The 24,109-nt window shown below is 38.1% G+C and overlaps 1 protein-coding gene across 6 annotated transcripts in view; it reads left to right on the plus strand.

Moving 5' to 3' along the window:
- The window catches only part of KYAT3 (kynurenine aminotransferase 3), a 72,225-nt gene that overhangs the window by 15,011 nt on the left and 33,105 nt on the right, over positions 1-24,109 (plus strand). For all 6 annotated transcript variants that reach the window (XR_002005816.4, XR_004071520.3, XR_010130514.1 and 3 more), the window contains 7 exons: positions 8,550-8,608; positions 9,201-9,345; positions 13,039-13,188; positions 15,876-15,962; positions 16,515-16,640; positions 16,734-16,854; positions 22,793-22,869. Coding sequence is in view for 2 of the 6 variants with exons in the window: in XM_004026094.5 (XP_004026143.2) it covers positions 8,550-8,608; positions 9,201-9,345; positions 13,039-13,188; positions 15,876-15,962; positions 16,515-16,640; positions 16,734-16,854; positions 22,793-22,869 (765 nt within the window). In the remaining 4 variants the exon portion in view is untranslated. The remainder of the gene's footprint in view (positions 1-8,549; positions 8,609-9,200; positions 9,346-13,038; positions 13,189-15,875; positions 15,963-16,514; positions 16,641-16,733; positions 16,855-22,792; positions 22,870-24,109) is intronic.

Below are 24,109 nucleotides of genomic sequence, written 5' to 3' on the forward strand. Positions count from 1 at the left end.
TGGGATACATTCTGTGATCATAGAATGCACTTACACAAACCTAGATGGTATATAGCCTGCTACACACCTAGGCTATATGGCATAGACTATTGCTCCTAGGCTACAAATCTATACAGCATGTTACTGTACTTAATACTACAGGCAACTGTAACATAATGGTATTTGCATATCTAAACATAGAAAAGGTACAGTAAAAATGCAGTGAGATAAGAAAATGGTACACCTGTGTAGAGCACTTTCCATGAATAGAGCTTGCAGGATTGCTCTGGGTGGGTCAGTGAGTGAGTAGAGTGAATGTGAAGGCCTAGGACATTACTGTACACTACTATAGACTTTATGAACACTGTATACTTATGCTATACTAAATTTATTAAAACTTTTTTCTGCCGAGTGCAGTGGCCCACGCCTATAATGCCAGCACTTTGGGAGGCTGAGGCAGGTGGATCACCTGAGGTCAGGAGTTCAAAACCAGCCTGGCCAACATGGTGAAACCTCGTCTCTACTAAAAGTACAAAAATAAAGGAAGGGCACAGTGGCTCACGCCTATAATCCCAGCACTTTGGGAGGCCGAGTAGGGCAGATCGCCTGAGGTCAGGAGTTCGAGACCAGCCTGGCCAACATGGTGAAACCCCATCTCTATTAAAAATACAAAAATTAGCTGGGCATAGTGGCAGGTGCCTATAATCCCAGCTACTCGGGAAGCTGAGACAGGAGAATCACTTGAACCCGGGAGGTGGAGGTTGCAATGAGCCAAGATTGCGCCGTTGCATTCCAACCTGGGCAACAAGAGCGAAACTTTGTCTCAAAAAAATAAAAATCAATTTTTTTAAATACAAAAATTAGCTGGGCATGGTGGCACGTGCCTGTAGTCCCAGCTACTCAGGAAGCTGAGGCAGGAGAATCGCTTGAACCCGGGAGGCAGAGGTTGTGGTAAGCCGAGATCGTGCCACTGCTCTCTAGCCTGGGCAACGGAGTGAGACTCTGTCTCAAAAAAACAAAACAGAACAGAACCTTTCTTCTTCAATAATAAATTGAAGACAATTCACCTACTGTAACTTTTTACCTTATAAACTTTTTAAATGTTTAATCTTTGACTCTTCTATAACACTTAACATACAAACTATACAAAATATTTAAAAATATTTTATGTCATTCTATAAACTTGTTTCTATTTTTAGTAATTTTATTTCTTTTTTTACTTTTTTGTGTTAAAAACTAAGACACATACATTAGCCTAGACCTACCCATGAACTAGATCATCAATATCACTGTGTTCTACCTCTGCGTCTTGTCCCACTGGAAGGTCTTCAGGAAAAATAACATGCATGGAGCTGTCATCTCCTATGATAACAATGTCTTCTTCCAGAATGTCCTGAAGGACCTGCCTGAGGCTGTTTTATAGTCAACTTTTTTTTAATAAGGGTACACTCTTAACAATAAAAGGTATGGTATAGTAAATACATAAACCAGTAACATAGTTGCTTGTTATCAATATCAAGTACTATGTACTGTACATAATTGTATGTTCTAGACTTTTATATGACTGGCACTGCAATAGGTTTATACCAGCATCACCACAAACACGTGACTAATGCATCGTACCACAATGTTACGACAGCTGCAATGGCCCCACTAGGCAAGTAGGAACTGTTTTTTTTTTTGAGATGGAGTCTACCTCTGTTACCCAGGCTGGGGTGCAGTGGCGTGATCTCGGCTTACTGCAACCTCTGCCTCCCGGGTGCAAGCAATTCTCCTGCCTCAGCCTCCAGAGTAGCTGGACTACAGGCGCATGCCACCACGCCCGGCTAATTTTTGTATTTTTATTAGAGACAGGGTTTCACCATATTGGCCAGGCTGGTCTCGAACTCCTGACCTTGTGATCCGCCTGCCTCAGCCTCCCAAAGTGCTGGGATTACAGGTGTGAGCCACTGCACCTGGCTGCAAGTAGAAATTTTTACCTCCATATACTCTTTTTTTTTTTCTTGAGATGGAGTCTCGCTCTGTCGCCCAGGCTGGAATGCAGTGGCATGATCCCGGCTCACTGCAACCTCCGCCTCCTGGGTCAGACGATTCTCCTGCCACAGCCTCCCGAGTAGCTGGGACTACAGGCACTTGCCACCACGCTTAGCTCATTTTTGTATTTTTAGTAGAGACGGGGTTTTACCGTGTTGGCCAGGATGGTCTCGAACTCCTGACCTCAGGTGGTCCGCCTACCCCGGCCTCCCAAAGTGCTGAGACTACAGGCATGAGCCACCATGCTCGGCCTGCTTCATATAGTCTTATGGGACTACTGTCATATATGCGATCTGTCATTGCCCAAAACGTGTTTATACAGCACATGACTCTGTGTTGTATATATAATGTAAAGCTTCAATAAAAGTAAATCAAAAGTTAAATGTGTTTACTTTGATAGAACCAGATGACTATAATATTGAGGATATTATCCTTCTTGTGATAATTAGTTTTGTTACAATACAGCACTCACCTTCCACATGAAACTTTAAAATGAAGGGAAAAAGAGCAGAGACCATATAATTAAAATGCACAGTAGAAACACCAAAATGTGGGGCTGGGCGCTGTGGCTCATGCCTGTAATCCCAGCACTTTGGGAGGCCAAGGTGGGCAGATCACGAGGTCAGGAGATCAAGACCATCCTGGCTAACATGGTGAAACCCAGTCTCTACTAAAAATACAAAAAATTAGCCAGGCGTGGTGGCACGTGCCGGTAGTCCTGTGTCCGGAATTTATTCCTTCCTGTGGGTTCTTGGTCTCGCTCACTTCAAGAATGAAGCCACAGACCCTCGCAGTGAGTGTTACAGCTCTTAAAGATGGTGTGTCTGGAGTTTGTTCCTTCAGATGTGTCCAGAGTTTCTTCCTTCCAGTGGGTTCGTGGTCTCGCTGACTTCAAGAATGAAGCCACAGACCCTCGGGTTAATGTTACAGCTCTTAAAGGTGGTGCACACCCAAAGAGTGAGCAGCAGCAAGATTTATTATGAAGTGTGAAAAGAACAAAGCTCCCACACCACGGAAGGGGACCCAGGCAGGTTGCCACTGCTGGCTCAGGTGGCCGGCCTTTATTCCCTTATTTGGCCCTGCCCACATCCTGCTGATTGGTCCATTTTACAGAGCACCGATTGGTCCATTTTACAGAGTGCTGATTGGTCCATTTTACAGAGTGCTAATTGGTGTGTTTACAATCCTTTAGCTAGACACAGAGTGCTGATTTGGTGCGTTTACAATCCTTTAGCAAGACCCCGAGCGCTGATTGGTGCATTTTTACCGAATGCTGATTGGTGCATTTACAATCCCTTAGCTAGACACAGAGCGCTGATTGGTGCATTTATAATCCTCTAGCTAGACAGAAAAGTTCTCCAAGTCCCCACTCGACCCAGGAAGTCCACCTGGCTTCATCACTCAGTCCCAGGCTGAGGCAGGGGAATCGCTTGAACCCAAGAGGCAGAGGTTGCAGTGAGCCGAGATCATGCCACTGCACTATGGCCTGGCCAACAGTGAGACTCTGTCTCAAAAAAAAAAAAAAAAAAAAAAAAAGACACCAAAATGCATTGCAAGACAACGAGACACTGAAATAACATGCCCAGCAACAGGGGAATGAATGAGTAAAATATGGCACAAAAACAACCAAAAACATATGTTGTAATTAAAAGTGAAATTTTTATGACTCAGAAAATTCATAAAACACTTAAGATACAGTACTTTATTAAGAGACAATTAAAAATATTTTTAAATGACACATGATTGCAACTACAAATCTCCACTTCATAGATCTAAAAGACAGTAACATTTGGGCCCTCCAGCATCCAGGCCCCCCATGAAAAGGGTGCTCACTTCTGCTCTTTCCTGGTCCTGAAGTGTGGTATCCATCTGTTTCCCAAGCCTGGTTCTCTGTTTTCACCTCTCCATCCATGAGCTTTGCACTTCCTATTTCTGGCCTTTTCTTGCAGTTATTATTATTGTTACTAATATTAAACTTTTTCGCTGTGACCTTGACTTCTCTGGATGAAGACTTGATTCACAGCCCATACTACACAGATATCCACAGCCTCAATTCCCCCAGCTTCAGCCCATCATTTAGGAAGACTTTTTCTGTACCTGTCCCATCTCACCTGCCTCAGATCTTATGGGAAGAGTCCTAAAAATATATACAATTGAAACTTTGATGGACTAGGGTCTTAAGATCATGGGTTCAACATACAGTATTAGTTTTTTTCAATCTGTCCAAACTTTTAAAGACTTAATCTTTTCCTTATCTTTGTCAAGCTTGCCACCTGGTGGTGAATTTCTAGAACTTCATTGTTCTAGAAATTAGCCTCAAGTTAGCAAAAGTAAGGTTAAAAGATGCTACCTTTGATTTCACTAGCAGTTTTGCGTTAATAACATGGAAGTATAGGCCTTTAATCGCCCTGGTAGCCAAAGTCATATCACAGGGTTAGCTGATCCAGAAGTTATACAAGCCTTATAGACATTCCCTTACTTGCCTGGGACTCATGCCCTGATTCCCCGTAGGATTCCAGGTTGATTTTAATTACCTGATACTGGATCTGCTCTGGGAAGTCGTTCTTACTTAGACAGTGAGCATTTGCATCTACTGCAGAATCTTGGTGACTCCGAACATTGTATAGTGTCTTGTAAACTTTCACCAGTGTGTTAGTTCCCTCAGGTTGCCTTAACAAAGTACTACAAACTAGGTGGCTTATTAAATAACAGCAGTTTATTCCCTCACTGTTTGGGAGGCTAAAAGTCTGAGATAAGTATCAGCATGGCCAGTTCCTTCTGAGAGCTGTGAATAAGATTGTTCTATACCCCACCCCCACTATCATCTGGTGATTGCCTGGAAATCTCTGCATTCCTTGGCTGGTAGGAGCATCACCTTAGTCTGTGCCTTCATCTTCACACAGGGTCTATGTATATGTCCAGATCTCACCTTTTTATAAGACCACCAGTCATATTGGATTAGGGTTCACGCTAATGACCTCATCTTAACTAATTACATCTGCAGTAACCCTATATCCACATAAGATTACATCTGGTGGAACTGGGAGTTAGGACTTCAACATATGAAACTAAGGGGGGCATGGTGCAACCCATAGCAACCATGTATCTCATTATACCTCCAGACTTCATTTCCACCATGTTTTTCACAATTATTTGCTGCTCTTCCCTGCTGGACAGTTACATTTCCTTGCCCCACTGATGTGAAGCTTAGCTGTGAAATTGCTCTGCCCAATAAAATATGAAAAGAAGTGATGTGTGCACATCCTAACAGAACCTTTTAAGAGCCTCTTCCCTCTGCCATGAAACAGGCAGTGTTCCAGGTGAAGGCTGTTTCATCAGCCTATGTCTCAGAATGACAGTGACACAGACCAGGGCAGCAGCTGAACCTCAGTGGATATGTAGTATGAACAAGAAAACCTTTATGATTTTAGGCCACCAAGACTTTGGGGTCATTTATCACTGAGGCATAAATGAACTTTAGCTGACTGATACAGCTAACTGACACCATAAGTTCACCCTGTAATGTGAGTGAGGTTTTTTTAAAAAAATTCATTCATCAGATAATTATTAAAAACTATGTGCTAGGCATAACTATATGTTGGACACTGTGATGGTGTCACCTTGGCTATGCCCTGGTACCCAGATATTTGCCAAACATCAGTCTAGGTATTGCTGTGAAGGTGTATTTTAGATGAGATTAACGTTTAAATCAGTAGGCTTTCAGTAAAGCCAATTACCATCCATAATATGGGTGGGCCTCATTCAGTGGAAGACCTTAAGAGGAAAAGACTGAGGTCCTCAAGGAAGAGGGAGTTCTTCTGACTCCAGTTGCAGCATCCGTTCTTCCCTGAGTCTCCAACCTGCTCTGCAGATTTCAGATTTGCCAGCCCTCACAAACACATAAGCCAGTTCCTTAAAATAAATGTATGTATAGCTCACATTTATTTCAATGTTTCATATTAGAAGTGTTTCAGTCTTTATTTAGAAGTATAGTAGTGTTTTTGTGACCAGAAATATGCTGTAGAAACTGAACTCTTATTTATCTCAATTAGCCTATGGTAAAATTGGTCATGCTGTATATCATTTTGCTTAAAGCTGCAGTTTCCAAGAACCTATATGACCGTTTTAAGTGATGACTTGCTGTACTGCATTTAATAGAAACACATAGGAGAAGCACCTGACCCTGACTCGTAGAACCAAAGAAGGCTTTCGGGAGGGAATAAGTCGAATTTGAGAACTGCACTTGGCAGGTGGAATAGGAGTTAGCCAAGTGCAAGGAAGGGTGGTGGGGACCAGGAATTGGACTGAGTAGAGAACATGCACTCTCAACAAGGGCATGATCTCCCCCAGGAGAAGAAAATGGGTGCTTGGCAGACAAGATAAATCTTAGCTATCACACTGTTTTGTCACCATCCAAAGCTCAATCCTATGTGACAAAATTGTATTCCTCTTAATATTTAATTGAGGGGAGGTAAGATGACTAGGAAAAAATTTCTAAGAAGGTCTCCTTAGGTGGGCAATAATAAAAAAAAAAACATTGAGAAACATTGGTATAGAAAGAGCATTTGGGCATAGGAAAGATCACACATGAAACTACTGAAATGAGAGAGAACATAGACTATTTGAAAAATTAGAATGGGCGTGGCATAGAATTGGGAGGGAAGAGGAAGCAGGAAGAACAATGAGAGAAGAGGCCAGTCTAGAAACAAGTTTTAAAGAAAATTAAACCTGAAAGTGCATTTCAACCTCAATTATCTAAATAATTTTAAGTAAAGTTGGACTTTGTGTCTAAATTATCTACAGCACATCAAACTCACTTTTTTATGTATAAATCATCCTTTGTGTTTGTGGTCTCTACTGAATGAATTAAGCTTTAAACATTGTGTTAGAGATAGACAAGACCATTTGTTAAGATAGATATTTCAACCTATCATGCTAGAACTTGGTAGTTCTACAACTGTTGTCTCTAGAATGGCATCATGTTCAGGTGGGTAATTATAATGCTATTCTAGCAAGCTTTTTAACCTCTGGAGAATTTTCATGTGATTTACTTCACTGGAGTTTCAAAGACAAAATATGAGACTAAAAAAGGTATTTTTCTTGGTCCCATTATTTAGAATAGAATGAGAACAATGGTCTATTTAATAACCATTATCGTTATCTTCTTCCCAGATTGAATTAAAATTACATTAATATTCCATTAGAAAATTCTTTGCAAAAATGCTGTCAATCATTTTTTTATTTCTACCAGCTTGTTAACAGTGAACTCAAAGCTAATTCAATACTTTTGAGAGATAGTATAAAACTCAATTTTAGAATCTAAAGAACTAAAAAATTGTATGCTATGTGATAATTTTAATTCCTATTTTTCTACTACAGCCTTAGCTTGCTTGGTATTAGTAGGCTTATCCTAAATTTATAATATACTTTTAAGAGGCAGCATTCTAGTAATATTTTAGAAGGTCTTATTATATAAAACAGTATAAAATTATATAATAGTTCTGAGTATGGATTCTGAAGTCAGACTGTCTGGGTTCAGATCCTGAGTTGAACCTGTTTGGGTTTAAATGTTACTAGCTTTCATAAACTTGAGCAGATGTGAAAAGTTGTGTGATCTTAACCTCTCTGTACCTCTGTACCTCATAGTTCTAACTATGTAATAGAACTACTACATATTTTTGTAAACATACAGTAATAATGAGTTCATTATGTAAAGTACTTAGAACAGTACCTAGGACATACTCAGTACTCAATAATGTTAGCAATAATTACGGAACCCCTTACCGAGTAGCTTTAAAACCATTTGTTGAGTCTTTCCTGTATGTCATACAAGGAACTTACTTGTGAAACTCTTAGTACATCTTACCTAAAATGATGTTCAGAGCATGGCTTAAGATATTTTTTGAAACTGACTTTTTAAATATTATTATTGTTCTCTTTACTACATTACAAGCCTTCAAACGGATTAGCTTTCTAGGGTAGGATGATACTTTTTGTTCTTAGGTAAGAAGATGAACATCTAAATTTCATTTTAAAAAGCATTCCTTCCAGCCAAGCATGGTAGCTCACACCTGTAATCCCAAACTTTGAGAGGCCAAGGTAGGAGGATCACTTGAGGCCAGGAGTTTGAGAGCAACCTGGGCAACACCACAAGACCCTGTCTCTATAAAATATACAAACAAACAACAACAAAAAAAATAGTTTGGCACAGTAGGATATGCCTATAGTCCCACCTGCTCAGGAGACTGAGGCAAGAGGATCGCTTGAGCCTGGACAGTTGAAGCTGCAATGAGCCATGATCACACCACTGCATTCCAGCCTGGGCAACCACGTCTGAGAGAAAAAAAAGGCATTCCTTCAGTAGTAGGTGGGAGATGAATTCCTCTTCAGAATTTTGTGTTGGAGTCTAAGATTTATCTTTATGGAACTACTATTTACATGGTAACAGTAGGGAAAAGGAAGAAGAGTGACCCATGATTTACTGGCTTTTAAAATTTTGACTAAGGCAATTCCTTTTCAATATTTATATATTTCAGAAAATGTCACTGAAATTCACAAATGCAAAACGGATTGAAGGACTTGATAGTAATGTGTGGTGAGTATCTTAAAATAAATAATAATTTAGTGAGGGTTTCCTACATATTTTCGTATCTTTAGATGGGAGTTTTTTGCCTCATCCATGGTCTATAAATAAAGGTCCTCATTTAATTCATCCATTAAATGAAAATGGAAGGAAGTTAGCAATCCATATACTGAATTGTTCATTTGGCACATGTGCCATGCCCTGTGCTGGACACTGGACATATGGCAGAGAAAAGGACAAATGTTAATGCCCTCATGGAACTTAACTTCCAATCCAGGAACTTTTCTTATTAGTTCTGTTCTCTAATAGTTGATGAAAGAACTTAGCAGCAGCTGGAATTGTTGAGAAAATATATATATATGGTTAAAATATGGGTAGCGTGAAACTGAGGTTTGTAAGGGACATTGGGTTCATAAATTCAGCCATCATTCTATTTGGTAAACTGATCTGTGGTTGGTAAATTTTTGTTGGAAACTCATTTTTTAAAATCTATAGGACTAAACTAGGGTCTTATTTGTCTGTTTTGTGATAAGACTATAAGATGTAAAAAAGCAAACTTTATAATTGTAGAACTTATTAATATTAGTATTTTTTTCAATCTTAGGATTGAATTTACCAAATTGGCTGCAGACCCTTCTGTTGTGAATCTTGGCCAAGGCTTTCCAGATATATCCCCTCCTACATATGTAAAAGAAGAATTATCAAAGATTGCAGCAATCGATAGCCTGAATCAGTATACACGAGGCTTTGTAAGTATATCAAGACCATATGGGGCGTGAGCTTTTATTTTATACTGGGGTGTGTGTCTGTGTGTGTGCATGTGCCCTTCTGTCATTCATATGTAAGTGACTTTCTGGGACCAGCTGTCCCATCCTAGCAACCACAGAAACTTCTGCCCTTGCCCTATGTCCTGGGATGAGCCTTCGCCTACTTCCAGCCACTCTACACTTTTCTTTCTTTTGGCCCTTACTTTACTGTTGCTCCAAGATAGGATCCTATGGCAACACGATAAGGAACAACATTCTCTTGAGACATGTCTTTTCTATCTCATCAACATTTATGCAGCCTCAGCACTGACCCTTTATTTAATATACTCTATATCCAACTAGCTACGTTTTTCCTCCTTGTGCCAGCTCACTCCCATCCTTCTGTAATGAAATGCCTAGGATAGCCAAAGATTTTCTAGATCAGATGTACCTTTGAACTGTAGACTTGTATCTGTTGTGCCAAAAGCCATACAATTATCATATGTCTGACCACTTGTCTTTTCCTTTAATGATATTGTGGGAAATGGGGAGGGGAATGGTATAGGAGGAAGCCTGTTTTTTGTCTTTTATAGTGGTCTAACTATAAAAATCCATAGAAGGGTTTTGCTTTGGGAATAGCACAGGGAAAAGCAGTGAAACTTACCTGTGTCACAGGGTTTGACACTGGTGAGAATCCCTGCTCTTCATAGACTCTCACTCCCTGGCCCACCCTACAGACCCCCATCTCAGACCTACCCAACATAACTCACTCCCCAGCCTATACAAATCCATAATGAAAGGCTAGAAACAAACCAACAATAGAGAAAATTAACGAAACCAAAAGCTGATTCTTTGAAAAGATCAATAAGTAAAAGTTTTAGCTAGATTGACCAATAAAAAAGAGAAAACTCAAAGTACCATATGAAGAATGAAAGAAGGAATATCATTATTGATCATACAAACATGAAAGCAATAATAGGATAATATTATGGATAATTTTATATCAGTACATTGACAACTTGGATGAAATGAACAGATTATTTAAAAGGTACAAATTACCAAAACTGACACAAGGAGAGATGAAAAATGCAACTAGCCCTATGTCAATGAAAGAAAATGAATTTATAATTAAAGTCTTCCTGCAAACAAACCTCAATACCTAGATGGCTTATTAGTGAATTCTATCAAGCATTTAAGGAAGAACTATTGGGTCAGTGCAAAAGTAATTGCGGTTTTGCCATTAATTTTAATGACAAAAACCGCAATTACTTTTGCACAAACCTAATAATACCAGTTCTGCACACATTTATTCAGAAAGTGGAGCAGGATGAAAAACTTTTACTTATTGATCAACAATTTTTGTAATTTGAAAAATAAAGAAATGCCTAATGGTTTTGTCTGACCTTTTAATCAGGGGTTTTGTATCAGGGTAATGCTGGTCTCATAAAATTAGTTTCAGCATTACCCTGATACAAAAACTGATTTAAAAAATGCCAGCAAAAGAAATAAAGAAAACTCCAGTTCAATATCTCTCATGAACATAGAAACAAAGATTATGAAATTTTAGCAAATCAAATCCAGATGTGTGTGTGCATCTGTGTGTGCCTTGTGTATAAAGATATAAAAGGTAATACATCCTGACCAAGTAAGGTTTACCATAGGAATGCAGGATTAGTTTTAATATCCAAAAATTAATCATTGCAATTATGCTATATTATCAGAAAAAAAAGATCATCTTACGTAGTATATATAGAAAATGCATCTGACAAAATTCAACCCTCATTTATAATAAAAGTTTTCAGCCAATTAGAAATAGAATGGAGCTTTCTCACTCTGATAAAAGGAATCTATGAGAAACCTACAGATTACACCTGTAGTGCACATAATATAGTAAGATTGAAAAGACAGCAAAGATGTCCACTCTGACCATTGTTATTCATCAGTGTACTGGAGTCCTGTGAGATATAAAGATACATAGATTAGAAAGAAGAAAAATGTAAACTCATTTTCGGAAAGCATGATTGTGTACATAGAATATCCTAAGGAATTCTCAAAGAAAAAAAAGCCTACTACAACTAATAAATGAATTGAGCAAGGTCACAGGACACAAAGCCAATATACAAAAATCAGTTGTATTTCTATATATTAAAATGAACAATTAGAAAGTAAAATTTTTTAAATACTATTTATAGTAGTATCCCAAAACACAAAACATTTAAGAATAAATTTTTTAAAATATATCCAAGATCAGTACAATGAAATCTATAAAACATTACTGAGAGAAATTAAGCAATACCTAAATAAATTGGGAATGATGTTCATGGATTGAGAGACTGAATATTGTCTATGTCAGTTTTCCCAAATTGGTCTATAGCAGGGTTTTGCAATCTATGGCCTATGGACCCAATATGTCAAATTTTGTAAATAAAGTTTCATTAGAACACAACCATACCCACTTATTTATTAATATGTATATTCTAGTTTTTGTAAATACATAGGTATATACATGTCTATGTGTTTTTATATTGGTATAAGCACTGAGAGTGGTGTTGCACTATCACCAGGCTGTGGACATTCGTCACCTCAGGGGGATGGGAATGAAATATTGAGGAGCGATTGTAATTTTTATACATCTTTGCCTAGTTTTACTTATTACATGAAGCATAAATTATTTTTGTATTTAAATTTTTGATTTTAAAAGCACAAACACTTATCATTCCAAGAAATGTATATAGTGTTTATAGTTGCTTTTCAGATCTCCTTTTGCTAGAATTTGTTAGACCTGCTATTAAAGTAAAATTCAAAGGAACTCAGTTTATTGCTCCAGAGCCCAAAGTGCTTTCAAACAAAGGTTCATGACCTGCACTTGCACTCTTACTCTCAAGGGATAGAAAATCAGGATGGTACTTCAAAAGCAAAATGAGGAGGTAGATGCTGGACAGAAAACAACAAGAAATATTGACTTAAATACCAAATAAAACAAGGAGGGGGAAAGGAAAAGGAAGAAAAAAAAGGAAGGAAGGGGAGAGAACCTAGAAGAGAACTTAGGGAGAGCTAATCCAGGAGTCTTCAGACCCCCTACTTGCCTCAGACTGTACCTTCATAATCCCTTCACTTCTCCTATGAAAGTAGTTACCTTGGATAACCACTGCTCTCTTGACTGTCAGTGTGAGTAGTGTCTCACTTCCTTCTAACATTTGCTATCACATCAACACTAGTGTTTGTGTCGTTGGTGAATTTGTTTTTGTTCTCTCTCCCTAGTCCATTGGTTGGCATAACCAACTCTCCAGCAATCAGGAAGAGCCAAGGAGTGGGTATACAGTTAAAGTGGGGTTTTTTTACTTATTTTAACTGGGAAACAAATCCAACTCTTTTCAATATGATTTAATTACTGTCAAAAAATACAAACGGTTGATTTTTATTCAAAGCAAATACTTTGAAATTATATAATCTCAAACCCTTTATTTAGTAAGAAGTTTTAATCATTAGCAAGCCTTCATGACAAATAGTGTGGGAATACTCTAAATGTAGGAAATTTTAAAAAATTTATTGCCATTAAAAAATATAAATTTTCTTGGGGTAATTATAAACATCAAATCCAAATTTTAAAAATTCTTACATTTTAGAGCCATATTACCTCAAACAGTAGGTCCCATATTTAAATTCAAGGTTTTGTTCTTATTTTTAATCCAACAGGGCCATCCATCACTTGTGAAAGCTCTGTCCTATCTGTATGAAAAGCTTTATCAAAAGCAAATTGATTCAAATAAGGAAATCCTTGTTACAGTAGGAGCATATGGATCTCTTTTTAACACCATTCAAGCATTAATTGATGAGGGAGATGAAGTAAGTATATTAACATTATCGTAATACCCATATTAATCAATTGTCATTTGTCCCACCTTTGAATCTTTTGCTTATATTCTACTCTTTTCTCTTTTTATTTTTAATTATGTTTTAAGTATAATGCATGTACAGTAAAGTTCACAAATCTTAAATGTACAGCTGGATAAATTACTGTGTAAATGTCTGTGCAACTACAACCAGACAAAGATATAATACATTTCCAGTACCCAGAAAGCTTCTTTGTTCCTCTTTAGAGTCTATATTCTCCCAGAGGTAACTACTCTTCTGTCTTCTATCACCATAGGCTTGTTTTCACTGCTCTTTTACTTAATATGAATATAATTATACAGTGTATACTCTAGGGTCTAGATCCATTCATTTATTTTTGTGTCTGTGAGATTCATCCATTTTGTTGCATATAATTTATTCTTATTTTTATAGCCTATTTAAATAAGGGCAGATGGAAGGGACTAACACTGCCGGGGAAAAAGAATCTTTTGTTTTCATTGCTAAAATAACCTTTACTCTTAACTTGGTCTACAAGTTTTTGATCAATGTCTTTGTGTGCCCAGTAATTGTATAAGCCATCCCATGTGAGGATGTTTTTGTGTTTGTTTTTGTTTTTTTTGAGACGGAGTCCCACTTTGTTGCCCAGGCTGGAGTGCAGTGGCACGATCTTGGCTCACTGCAACCTCCACCTCACGGGTTCAAGTGATTCTCGTGCCTCAGCCTACTGAGTAGCTGAGATTACAGGCGCCCGCCACGAAGCCCAGCTAATTTTTGTATTTTTAGTAGAGATGGGATTTTGCCATGTTGGCCAGTCTGGTCTCGAACCCCTGACCTCAGGTGATCTGCCTGCCTCAGCCTCCCAAAGTGCTGGGATTACAGGCGTGAGCCACCACGCCCAGCTGAGAATGTATTAATATAATAGGAAGGTAAAATGATTTCTGCGATTTAGTACTGTGAGGTATGACCAACTTTTGCACCTACCTCAGTCATCTCTACCCGTATTTCCCATTAGCATTCCAATAGCCTTGCTTTAATACTTTTTGCCTCTTTCATTTATTCAGAAAATACTGAGGATCCAATATATGCTAAGCACTGTGAGATAGAAGATATTTTAAAGATAGATTCTATGCAGAAGGTGTTCCCTGTCTAGTAGAGAACACAGACTTGCAAATGGATTAAGAGGAACACTATGGTAGTGACAAAAGGAAGAGGCAATCACCTCTGCTAAGTCTGGAAAGCTCCAGAGAGACATTGCTTAAGCTGGGACTGCAGAACGAATATTTATCCTGATCTATACTGTTAACTTTCTTTAAACTCTCATAACCCTTTATCATACCACTTTTATGAAAGATGCCGCTATCTGCTTTGTGTTATGTTATTCTTTTACAACTTTGATTCCCTCCACTATGCCAGACAAGATGTTTAAGGAAACATGTAAAGGAAGTTCACAGTTTCATATACATAATCTCCTGTAATCCTATACATAGTTTTGTCTCATACTTCAATGTTGTTAATCCTTTGTTGCTTCTTTCTCTGCACTCTGTTGGGAGTATTATAAGGCTTAGCCCTTAGCTTTCTTTCCTCTATTCTTTCTTCCTTCATCAACTTATCTTCTATTTTGAAACCACATACATGTCACTTGCTATCATACTGACCTATTTATTGTTTCTTTATAGCATTTATTACTATCTGAAATTATCTAATGTCCTTATTTGTCTCTCCATTCATTATAAGCCTCTCTCAGTAGGATATAAGTTCTAGGAGGACTTTATAGCTTTACTGCCAGCACCTAAAATAGTGAGGACTCAATAAATACTCTCAAAAAAAAAGAGAGAGAGAGGAATTGTTCACATTATAAAAGTGAAAAAATCAAGGCGAAGAGTAGCAGGTATATTTCTCCCACTCTACTGCCCTGCCTCTGCAATTTATTTTCCTTTATTGTGCTCTCACTTTGTATTAAGCTTTATATTTCCCACTAGAGTTACAAAGATAGGTTGTCTTAGTCCCTGAGAACTTCACAGATGAGGCTGAGTGTGGTGGCTCAGGCCTGTAATCCCAGCACTTTGGGAGGCTGAGGCAGGCAGATCACCTGAGGTTAGGAGTTTGAGACCAGCCTGGGCAACACGGCGAAACCCCATCTCTACTAAAAATACAAAAATTAACCGTGCTTTTGAGACGAGAGAAACATCTTTACTTTCAAGATAATGCTTTTAAATTAGCACTTTATACCAGGGAACATTACAGTGTTCTCTTTCCACATAGCCTGCTATCTGTCACTGCTTATACATCACTTATATTCTAGATTTTATTTTCTAATTTGAAATATGAAGAAATGCTTAATCGTTTTGCCTGGAATATCCCTTTGAGAATGTGATAGTCCCATTCTCCAGGTAAATCTACCTATGCATATATGAAATTTTATATGTAATTTCAAATACTCCCACTGCATGCTTATTTATAGATCTCCCTAAGATACCAAGGAGTCCAATTAAGACTACCTGGACAAGTTTGTCTCCAAGGTCTCTTCCCCTCAGATGTTAGCTCCACAAGGGCAAAGCCTGCCTTTTTCACTGCTGTATCCCAACACATAGTACAGTGCCTAGCCCATAGTAGGTACACAGTATTATTAACATGAGTAAATGATTGACAGGTTGTAATCTTATTTGCTTTTATTGCAGGTCATTCTAATAGTGCCTTTCTATGACTGCTATGAGCCCATGGTGAGAATGGCTGGAGCAACACCTGTTTTTATTCCCCTGAGATCTGTAAGTTTGCCAGTATGGTTCATATGGCAAAGTTTCAAGACTTAAGAAGTCTTGAAAATACCAATTACTTTGTCATGATAAAGTTTCTACTTTGATTGCATTTGGAGATTTCCTGTATATCTCTATTTGTCTAGTTGTCTTTGTAAAATATTTTTAACATAAGTAATACACTAAGGTGAGTCACAAAATCTTCAGCTAGCCTTACAATATCAGACATGTTAACCATAGTTATAGCTAGTTCCTGTGAAGTAATATTAGCAGCAGTTAATGTTGACAGGGCTTATTTTTCCATTTAACAGGTGTGAGCATAAGACTTAGGTCTTCTTAGGCTCTTAAGCAGAACTACAGCCTAGTTATTTCTGTTTATCTTCTTTGTTAGTCTTTTTCTAGTTTTTTTTCTGTTCCTACTGCAGGAAAGCATTTGTTGGTAATGTATTCAGTTTCCTTTGCCATGCCTTTCTTTGATGTTTTTTTCCTTATTAGGTTATTCGTTTGTAAGACAGTAAACATGACTTAATTGAATTAAATTATATCTTCATTCTTCATGCTTAGAAACCTGTTTATGGAAAAAGATGGTCTAGTTCTGACTGGACATTAGATCCTCAAGAACTGGAAAGTAAATTTAATTCCAAAACCAAAGCTATTATACTAAATACTCCACATAACCCACTTGGCAAGGTAAGCAAGTCTCATCTCCTTATACAGTCTTCTGACCTATCATTTTCTCACATGTTGAATAATTGGCTGTGCTCTTTCCTTTGTTATGTGTAGGTGTATAACAAAGAGGAACTACAAGTAATTGCTGACCTTTGCATCAAATATGACACACTCTGCATCAGCGATGAGGTTTATGAATGGCTTGTATATTCTGGAAATAAGCACTTAAAAATAGGTACCAACTATAATACAGAGTCACATATCTAAATGTGTTTGGGCACATATGGAAGAACTGATTGGAAAGCATCCCAGACCAACTCTAAAACAGTCTTTGTAATGGGTATTTGTCTGTATGAACACTTAAAAATAGTGTTTAAATGAGCAATACTTTAGTGAATTGGTGAATAGTTCAAAGGACAAAGAGTAAGAGATTTTGGATCATACTATAAAGCTATGATACCAGAGAAGTAGTTCTTTTGCCCATATATCCCTGGCTTCTTAGCAGAAATCCAGCAATTACTTGGTACATAAGACACAGGGAGCTTTCTTGTGCCTGAAAAGGTTCTAGACGGTCTGTGCTGAACAACTTACCAAAATGCCAAGTCAACAGAAAGAAATTACAGGGGTAGTCAGGTATGCTGCTTGGCCTTTGCTTGAGATTCAGCCATTACTACTGGGCTATCTCATGAATGCCGTAGTGTCTGCTGGGGTAGTCCAAACCATGTCAACTATAGGATTACAAACTGGGCTGCAACTTTTGGGTCTTCCCACCTCCCTTTCCTTTGCCTGGAAATACTTTTCCTCCAGATATCCACCTGACTCCAGATATCCTTCACCTCCTTCAGGCCTTTGTCCAATGTCAGTTTTCATGACCGTCACATTGAAAATAGTTACACCTCTCCCTCCAGCATTTGCTTTGTCCTTTTTCTGTTTTGTTTTGTTTTTTCCTCTATAGTAAATATCAGAATCTATATATTTTACTTCTAAACCGCAGTAATGGAGGGATTTTGTTTGTTTTAGTCTCTTCTGCTTCCCCATTTTCCATAGAATCTTGTACATAGTAGAGAATTAGAAAGAAATTGTTGAATAAATGAAGATGAAAGATGAAAAGATTAAGGGAAGGATGACTAAAAAATGTGGCAGAAATAGATAAATTTTAAAATTTAGGCCAGGTACAGTGGCTCATGCCTGTAATCCCAGCACTTTGAGAGGCTAAAGTGGGTGGATTGCTAGAGTCCAGGAGTTCAAAACTGGCCTGGGCAACATGGAGAAACCCCATCTCTACACAGAAATTCAAAAAATCAACCAGGTATGGTGGTCTGTGCCTGTAGTCGCAGCTACTTGGGAGGCTGAGGTGGGAGGATCCCTTGAGCCCAGGCACCACTGGCTCACTGCAGCCTCCATCTCCTGGGCTCAAGCAATCCTCCCACCTCAGCCTCCCAAGTAGCTGGGACTACAGGCACAGACCACCATACCCGGCTGATTTTTTTTAAGAAAAATAAAAATAAGAAATGTAATGCACTTATATATTAAATTGTTGCATTGTTGCATGTGCCATAATTATTCCTATAGTATATTACAAGTTGCTATAGAGATGGGAAGAGAAAGCAACTGTTTGAAGGGAATAAAAAAGGAGTGGCCAAAAGATAGAGAATTAGCTAAACAGAGAAATAGAAACTAAACTCCTAAAACATAAACTAGCATGTACTTAGAAAGGAGGTATGAAAGATCAAGATACACTTAAGAAAGGTAAATGATTATTGAAATTTTAAAAACGAAGAAGAAAGGTAAATAAGTTATTTAATTTTTTTTTTTTTTTGAGACAGAGTCTTGCTCTCTTGCCCAGGATGGAGTGCAGTGGTGCAATCTCAGCTCATTGCAACCTCCGCCTCCTGGGTTCCAACAATTCTCCTGCCTCAGGCTCCCAAGTAGCTGGGATTACAGGTGCATGCCACCACGCCTGGCTAATTTACTTTTAGTAGAGATGGGGTTTCACCGTGTTGGCCAAGTTGGTCTCAAACTCCTGGCCTCGTGATCCACCCACCTTGGCCTCCCAAAGTGCTGGGATTACAGGTGTGAGCCACCGTGCCCGGCCTTAATTTTTTTTTTTTTTTTTTAAGAGACAGGGTCTCGCTGTGTCACCCAGGCTGGAGTGCAGTGGTGCAGAGCTCACTGTAATCTCAAACTTTTGCTTTCAAGCAATCCTTCCACCTCAGCCCCCCAAATAGCTATGACTACAAGTCTGCACCCCCTCATCTGGCTAATTTTTAAAAAATTTTTGTAGAGATAGCATCTCACTATGTTGCTCGGACTGTTCTCAATCTCCTAGACTCAAGCGATCCTCCTGCCCTGGCCTCCCAAAGGGCCATGATTACAGGCATAAGCCATAGAACCTCGCCTCAGTTTGATTTATGAGGGTGTGTTTTAGTAACTGGCATAGATCAGGGTGGAAAACTAGGGTGATTCTAAAGGACTTTGAATATGAGATAGAGTACAAACTTTGTTGAGGAGGTCAGTGGTTCTGAAACTTACTTTAGTGGTAGATCACCATGAGATCACAGTGTTCTACATCATGAAATGGTGATATTGTGAATTCCATCCTGAAAGTAATAGCAATTTTCCTAAAAGAAATTCAACAATTAGAAGCCAATATAAAAATCACACTTCTGTTCATACTTGTCCACAACAAAAAGCTATTGAAATAAACACATTTGAGTTTTTCTGATTTTGCCATTAATATGCATTTACTAAATGCTCATCTGTTTCACTATTGGAGCATCCACTATCAGATAAGTGGTAGTATTTGCTAAAGGCTTAAGAAAATTGTGTGGTAGAAAACTTAACATTGATCTTTTAAAATTCTGCACATTAATTTGATCACCAGAGTGCCAGTGAGCTTACTTTGAGAACTATTGCAAAAGGTGTAACAAAACAGGAGAAATGGTTCCATGACTAGATTTTTTTTTTTTTTTTTTTTTTTTTTTTACAAAGATGAGAGCCAGCCACAGAGGAGGGTCTTAAGCAAATCAGATAACCTAGCAGTGAAGATGGTACATTGGGGCTATTTAGAAACTATAGAGTATAGCATTTGAAGGTGGGAAGAAAGCAAGCATGCTACTAAGATCTCTAGCCTGAACTACTCAGCAGTGATGAGACCTTTAACCAGAGTAAATATGGAGAGGAGCAGATTTGTATGGAAGGGCTGAGCAAAGGGAATTCCTGCTTCTCATGCTTTAAACTTGCTGAGTTTGGGTGTCTGTGGGACATAGAAGAATAGATATCTGGGGACAAGTGGAATTATAGGCGTGATCGTCAGAATCAAATTATAATGGGATATATTTTTGGCAGTCATCAAAATGTTGGTGGTAGCTGGACACATGGAAGAGAATGAATTTTCTCAAGGGGAATATATAAACAGAGAAGGCAGCCAGAGATTTGCAGGGTGTGACACCTTAATACACCAAATGTGTTAAATTGTATCAGAGGCCACCATTGCCCATCTTGTTGGTGACCTCTGTCTCAAGTAATTTGAACTGTTTCCCAGTGGAAAATCAGATTAACATGAACAATTACTTTCTTGTTGTAATTAACTCAGTGTAGCAATATTCATCCCAAAAAATCACTAGATCATCTTGAAATTTATTGTTTAGATCTACTCATTTTAAGCCCTTCAGGGTAAAGCATAACTGGTAACATTATTTACTAAAGATATGCAACAGTATTTACTAAAGATATGCAAGATGTATATTTTGAACTTAGATTTTTTTTATTTGTAGCAGCCCATAAAGTTTAAATAAGACCAAAAAATGGATACACTATTTCATTATTTAGAAAGTGCAATTTGTTTGCATTAAAACTTAGGTATTCTATCAAATACAATAGTCTTTGTTACATTAAAGATGCACAATGGCTACAAAATGGCCATTACATCAGTTTGCAAAGTGCAACAGTAGTCCTTTAATATATGATGTATCCTTTACTTTAAAGGAAGTGATAATCTGCATTATACGTAGTTTAGATTTTCTCTGGTCAAATAGAAAAGTGGGGCATGTGTCATAGTGTTCTTTTGGAGTATTTTGGAAGACCAGAAATGTCTCAAAAGTAGAAGGGATATAATTATTTATATCAAATTTTAAAGTATTCCTTCTTCAAGTGGACATTCTAACTGTTTTTCTCATTTATCTTTTTGGGTTTTGTCATATTCCACAGAGAATAAAATTATAACTTTTCTGATTTATATGCTTTTCCTACTGTTTCAAATTTAGCAGGTATTTCAGGGTAGACTGAAATTACTTATACGTTGTTTTGGAAATTTCTGTAGCTGCCTTACATTTTAGTAGGCACTTTACTTGCTTATGAGCAGATTACTTCAAGAAAGCAGAAGCTTAGATTCCCAGAGATGAGCATTTATTTTCCCTTTGTGTGTACCAACACTCTAAGAACAATACAAGAGCCCCCACTTGTGCTTCTGAAAAACAAGTGGAAAAACTTGTGGGTTGCATGGAAAGAACTTCACAACTAAATTACTTGAGGAATCCACAAAGCAGTATTGTGGGTGGCATTGTCAGAAGAGTGACAGAATGGTAATTTACCAGTTATTACCAATGTCTAGCAAAATTTACAAACACTTGCATTTTAGACCTCTAGACCTTTGTTACCTGCATTTTCTTAGCCCAAAATATCTTCATTCCCCTTCTCTGCCTGGCTACAGCCTATGTGGTCTTCTATGTCTCAGCTTAAGAATTACTGGCTGCAGAAAGCCACCCTCAACACCCTCTTCTATTCTTGCATCACCCTCCATGCCTCCTACTACAGCATTTATCACACTGCATTACAGTTGTCATTGTATGTGGCTCATGTCCCCACTAGACATTCAATTTTTTGAAGAATTGCATCTTATTCATTTTTGTTTCCTCTAGACCTTAGTCCTTAGCACCTGGTGGTTTCTAATGAATATTTGATGTATGAATTAATCAATGTCTTTATTAAAGATGTTAATCAACTTGAAAACCATTATACAGCCAATTCACATTATTCTTGAGTTCTGTATTTGCAAATTTGCCTACTTCCTAAAATATATGTGTAATTCCAAAATCAATAAAGGGGAAATTTGAGTCACCCTACACACATTCCCAGTCGAGGTCAAACAAGGCAACATTATGCTTCTGTTTCAATTCACACTATAAGCAATTGTTCTCTGTGCAGTGATTTTGCTGTTTAAAATGGCCCCCAAGCCTAGTGCTGAAGTGCTGTCTAGTATTCCTAAGTGCAAGAAGGCTGTGATGTTCCTTACAGAGAAAATATGTGTGTTTGATAAGTTTCATTCAGGCACAATGGCCATGAGGATATTAAAGAGTGATAGCTAAAAGGTACAGGGCTTCTTTTGGGATGAAAAAGGTGTTCTGAAATTGGTTATGGTGATAGTTGCACAGATCTATAGATATACTAAAAAAACACTGAATGGCATACTTTAAATTGGTGAATTTATGGGATTTATATCCCAATAAAGTTGTTAGCAAAACACATGCACATACACACACACACACATAGATGCACACACACACACACACATGTGCACACATGATTACTGGGTCCCACTCCCAGAGTTTCTGATTCAGTAGGTCTGGGATGAGGCCCAGTGATTTGCCTTTCTTACAAGTTGCCCAGTGATGCTGATATTGCTAGTGTGAGATCACATTTTAAGAGCCATTGCTCTAGGAAGCCTGGAGAAATACACTCAGAAAATAGGCAAAATAAAGGGGCCTAAACAATAATCAGGATCACAACTTAAGCCCTGCCACTGGCCTATTATATTGAACCTGCAGTCACTGCTAACATTGAACACTGAATGCTACAGCTCCTGTGACAGCTGCCACTTAAGGCAGTCTGGAACACTGCCTGCTGGTGCCCCTGACACTCCTGCCCCAGAACTAATTTTAAAATTATTAAATCTATTTATATACTATTTTGGTGCAACATTACAGTATTGTAAACTTTTCATCTGTGTTTTGCATTAAAGTTACATTATCTAAAAAAAACTAGAAATAACTATACTGGCTAAATTATAACACACTTATTTTCATTGAATTTATGTATCTTTGTTATGTTTTTAGATTATACTAAATGTGATTAATTGGAAAATAATATTTACCCTTTTTTCCTCCTCTGTTTAGCTACTTTTCCAGGTATGTGGGAGAGAACAATAACAATAGGAAGTGCTGGAAAGACTTTCAGTGTAACTGGCTGGAAGGTAAGATGAGTAAGAATTTAATTGCTTAAAAATAGGCCTGTATATTATTTATTTTTTGTTGAGTGGTTTGTGTTTTAAATGCTGGCCAGGCATGGTGGCTCATGCCTGTAATCCCAGCACTTTGGGAGGCTAAGGCAGGAGGATCACTTAAGGCCAGGAGTTCAAGACCAACCTTGGCTACGTGGTGAGACGCTGTCTCTAAAAATACATTTTTTTAAAATTAGCCAGGCAGGGTGGTGCATGCCTGCAGTCCCAGCAACTTGGGAGGCTGATATGGCAGGATCACTTGAGCTCAGGAAGTTGAGGCTGCTGTGAGCTGTGCTCCAGCCACTTGGAGACAGAACAAGACCATCTTTAAAAAAACAATGAAATAAATAAGTAAACAGATAAATGAATCATTGCATACATATTCAGTTTATATAGATTTTTATACCTGGTGATCTTTGCTTATCTCTTGACTTATTTGGCTTTCATGTTGAGTTTTATCCTTTTTGAGACCTAATTATTTCTTTAAAAGTAAGAAAAATTAGGTCATTTTCCCTTTTATAAGTGATCAACTAATGACACCTTTTTCTTTGCAAAAAAGTGTTCAGATTGCTGCATATTAATATAAAAGGAGAAAAATAATAGTAGCTAATATTTTGGCAGGTTCTAAATATATACCAGGTTCTAAGTGTTTTACATATACTAATTTCTTTCATTCTCATAACCACACTATAAGGTGGGTATGATTAGTATCCTCATTTTACAGATGACAGAGCTAAAGCACAGAGAAGTTAAATGACTTGCCTGAGGTTACCCAGCTAATAAATTCAAGCCTGTACAGGAAGTCCGGCTCCAGAATTCGTGCATGAATTATTTATTACAATAATTTATCCAGTTAAAACCCAATTCTCTTCCAGCCTCACCTCTCCTGAACATGGGTAAGAAGCAGGGAGCATCGGCCGGGCGTGGTAGCGCACGCCTGTAATCCCAGCACTTTGGGAGGCCAAGGCGGGTAGATCACCTGAGGTCAGGAGTTCTCAACCAGCCTAACATGGTGGAACCCCATCTCTACTAAATACAAAAAAATTAGCTGGGCGTGGTGGTGCATGCCTGTAATCCCAGCTATTTGGGAGGCTGAGACAGGAGAATCACCTGTACCTGGGAGGCGGAGGTTGAGTGAGCCGAGATCCAGCCATTGCACTCTAGTCTGGGCAACAAGAGGAAGAAGAAGGAGGGAGCATCAAAACAAAAATTA

Source organism: Gorilla gorilla, chromosome 1 (assembly GCF_029281585.2).
Source record: "Gorilla gorilla gorilla isolate KB3781 chromosome 1, NHGRI_mGorGor1-v2.1_pri, whole genome shotgun sequence".
NCBI classification, from domain to species: domain Eukaryota; kingdom Metazoa; phylum Chordata; class Mammalia; order Primates; family Hominidae; genus Gorilla; species Gorilla gorilla.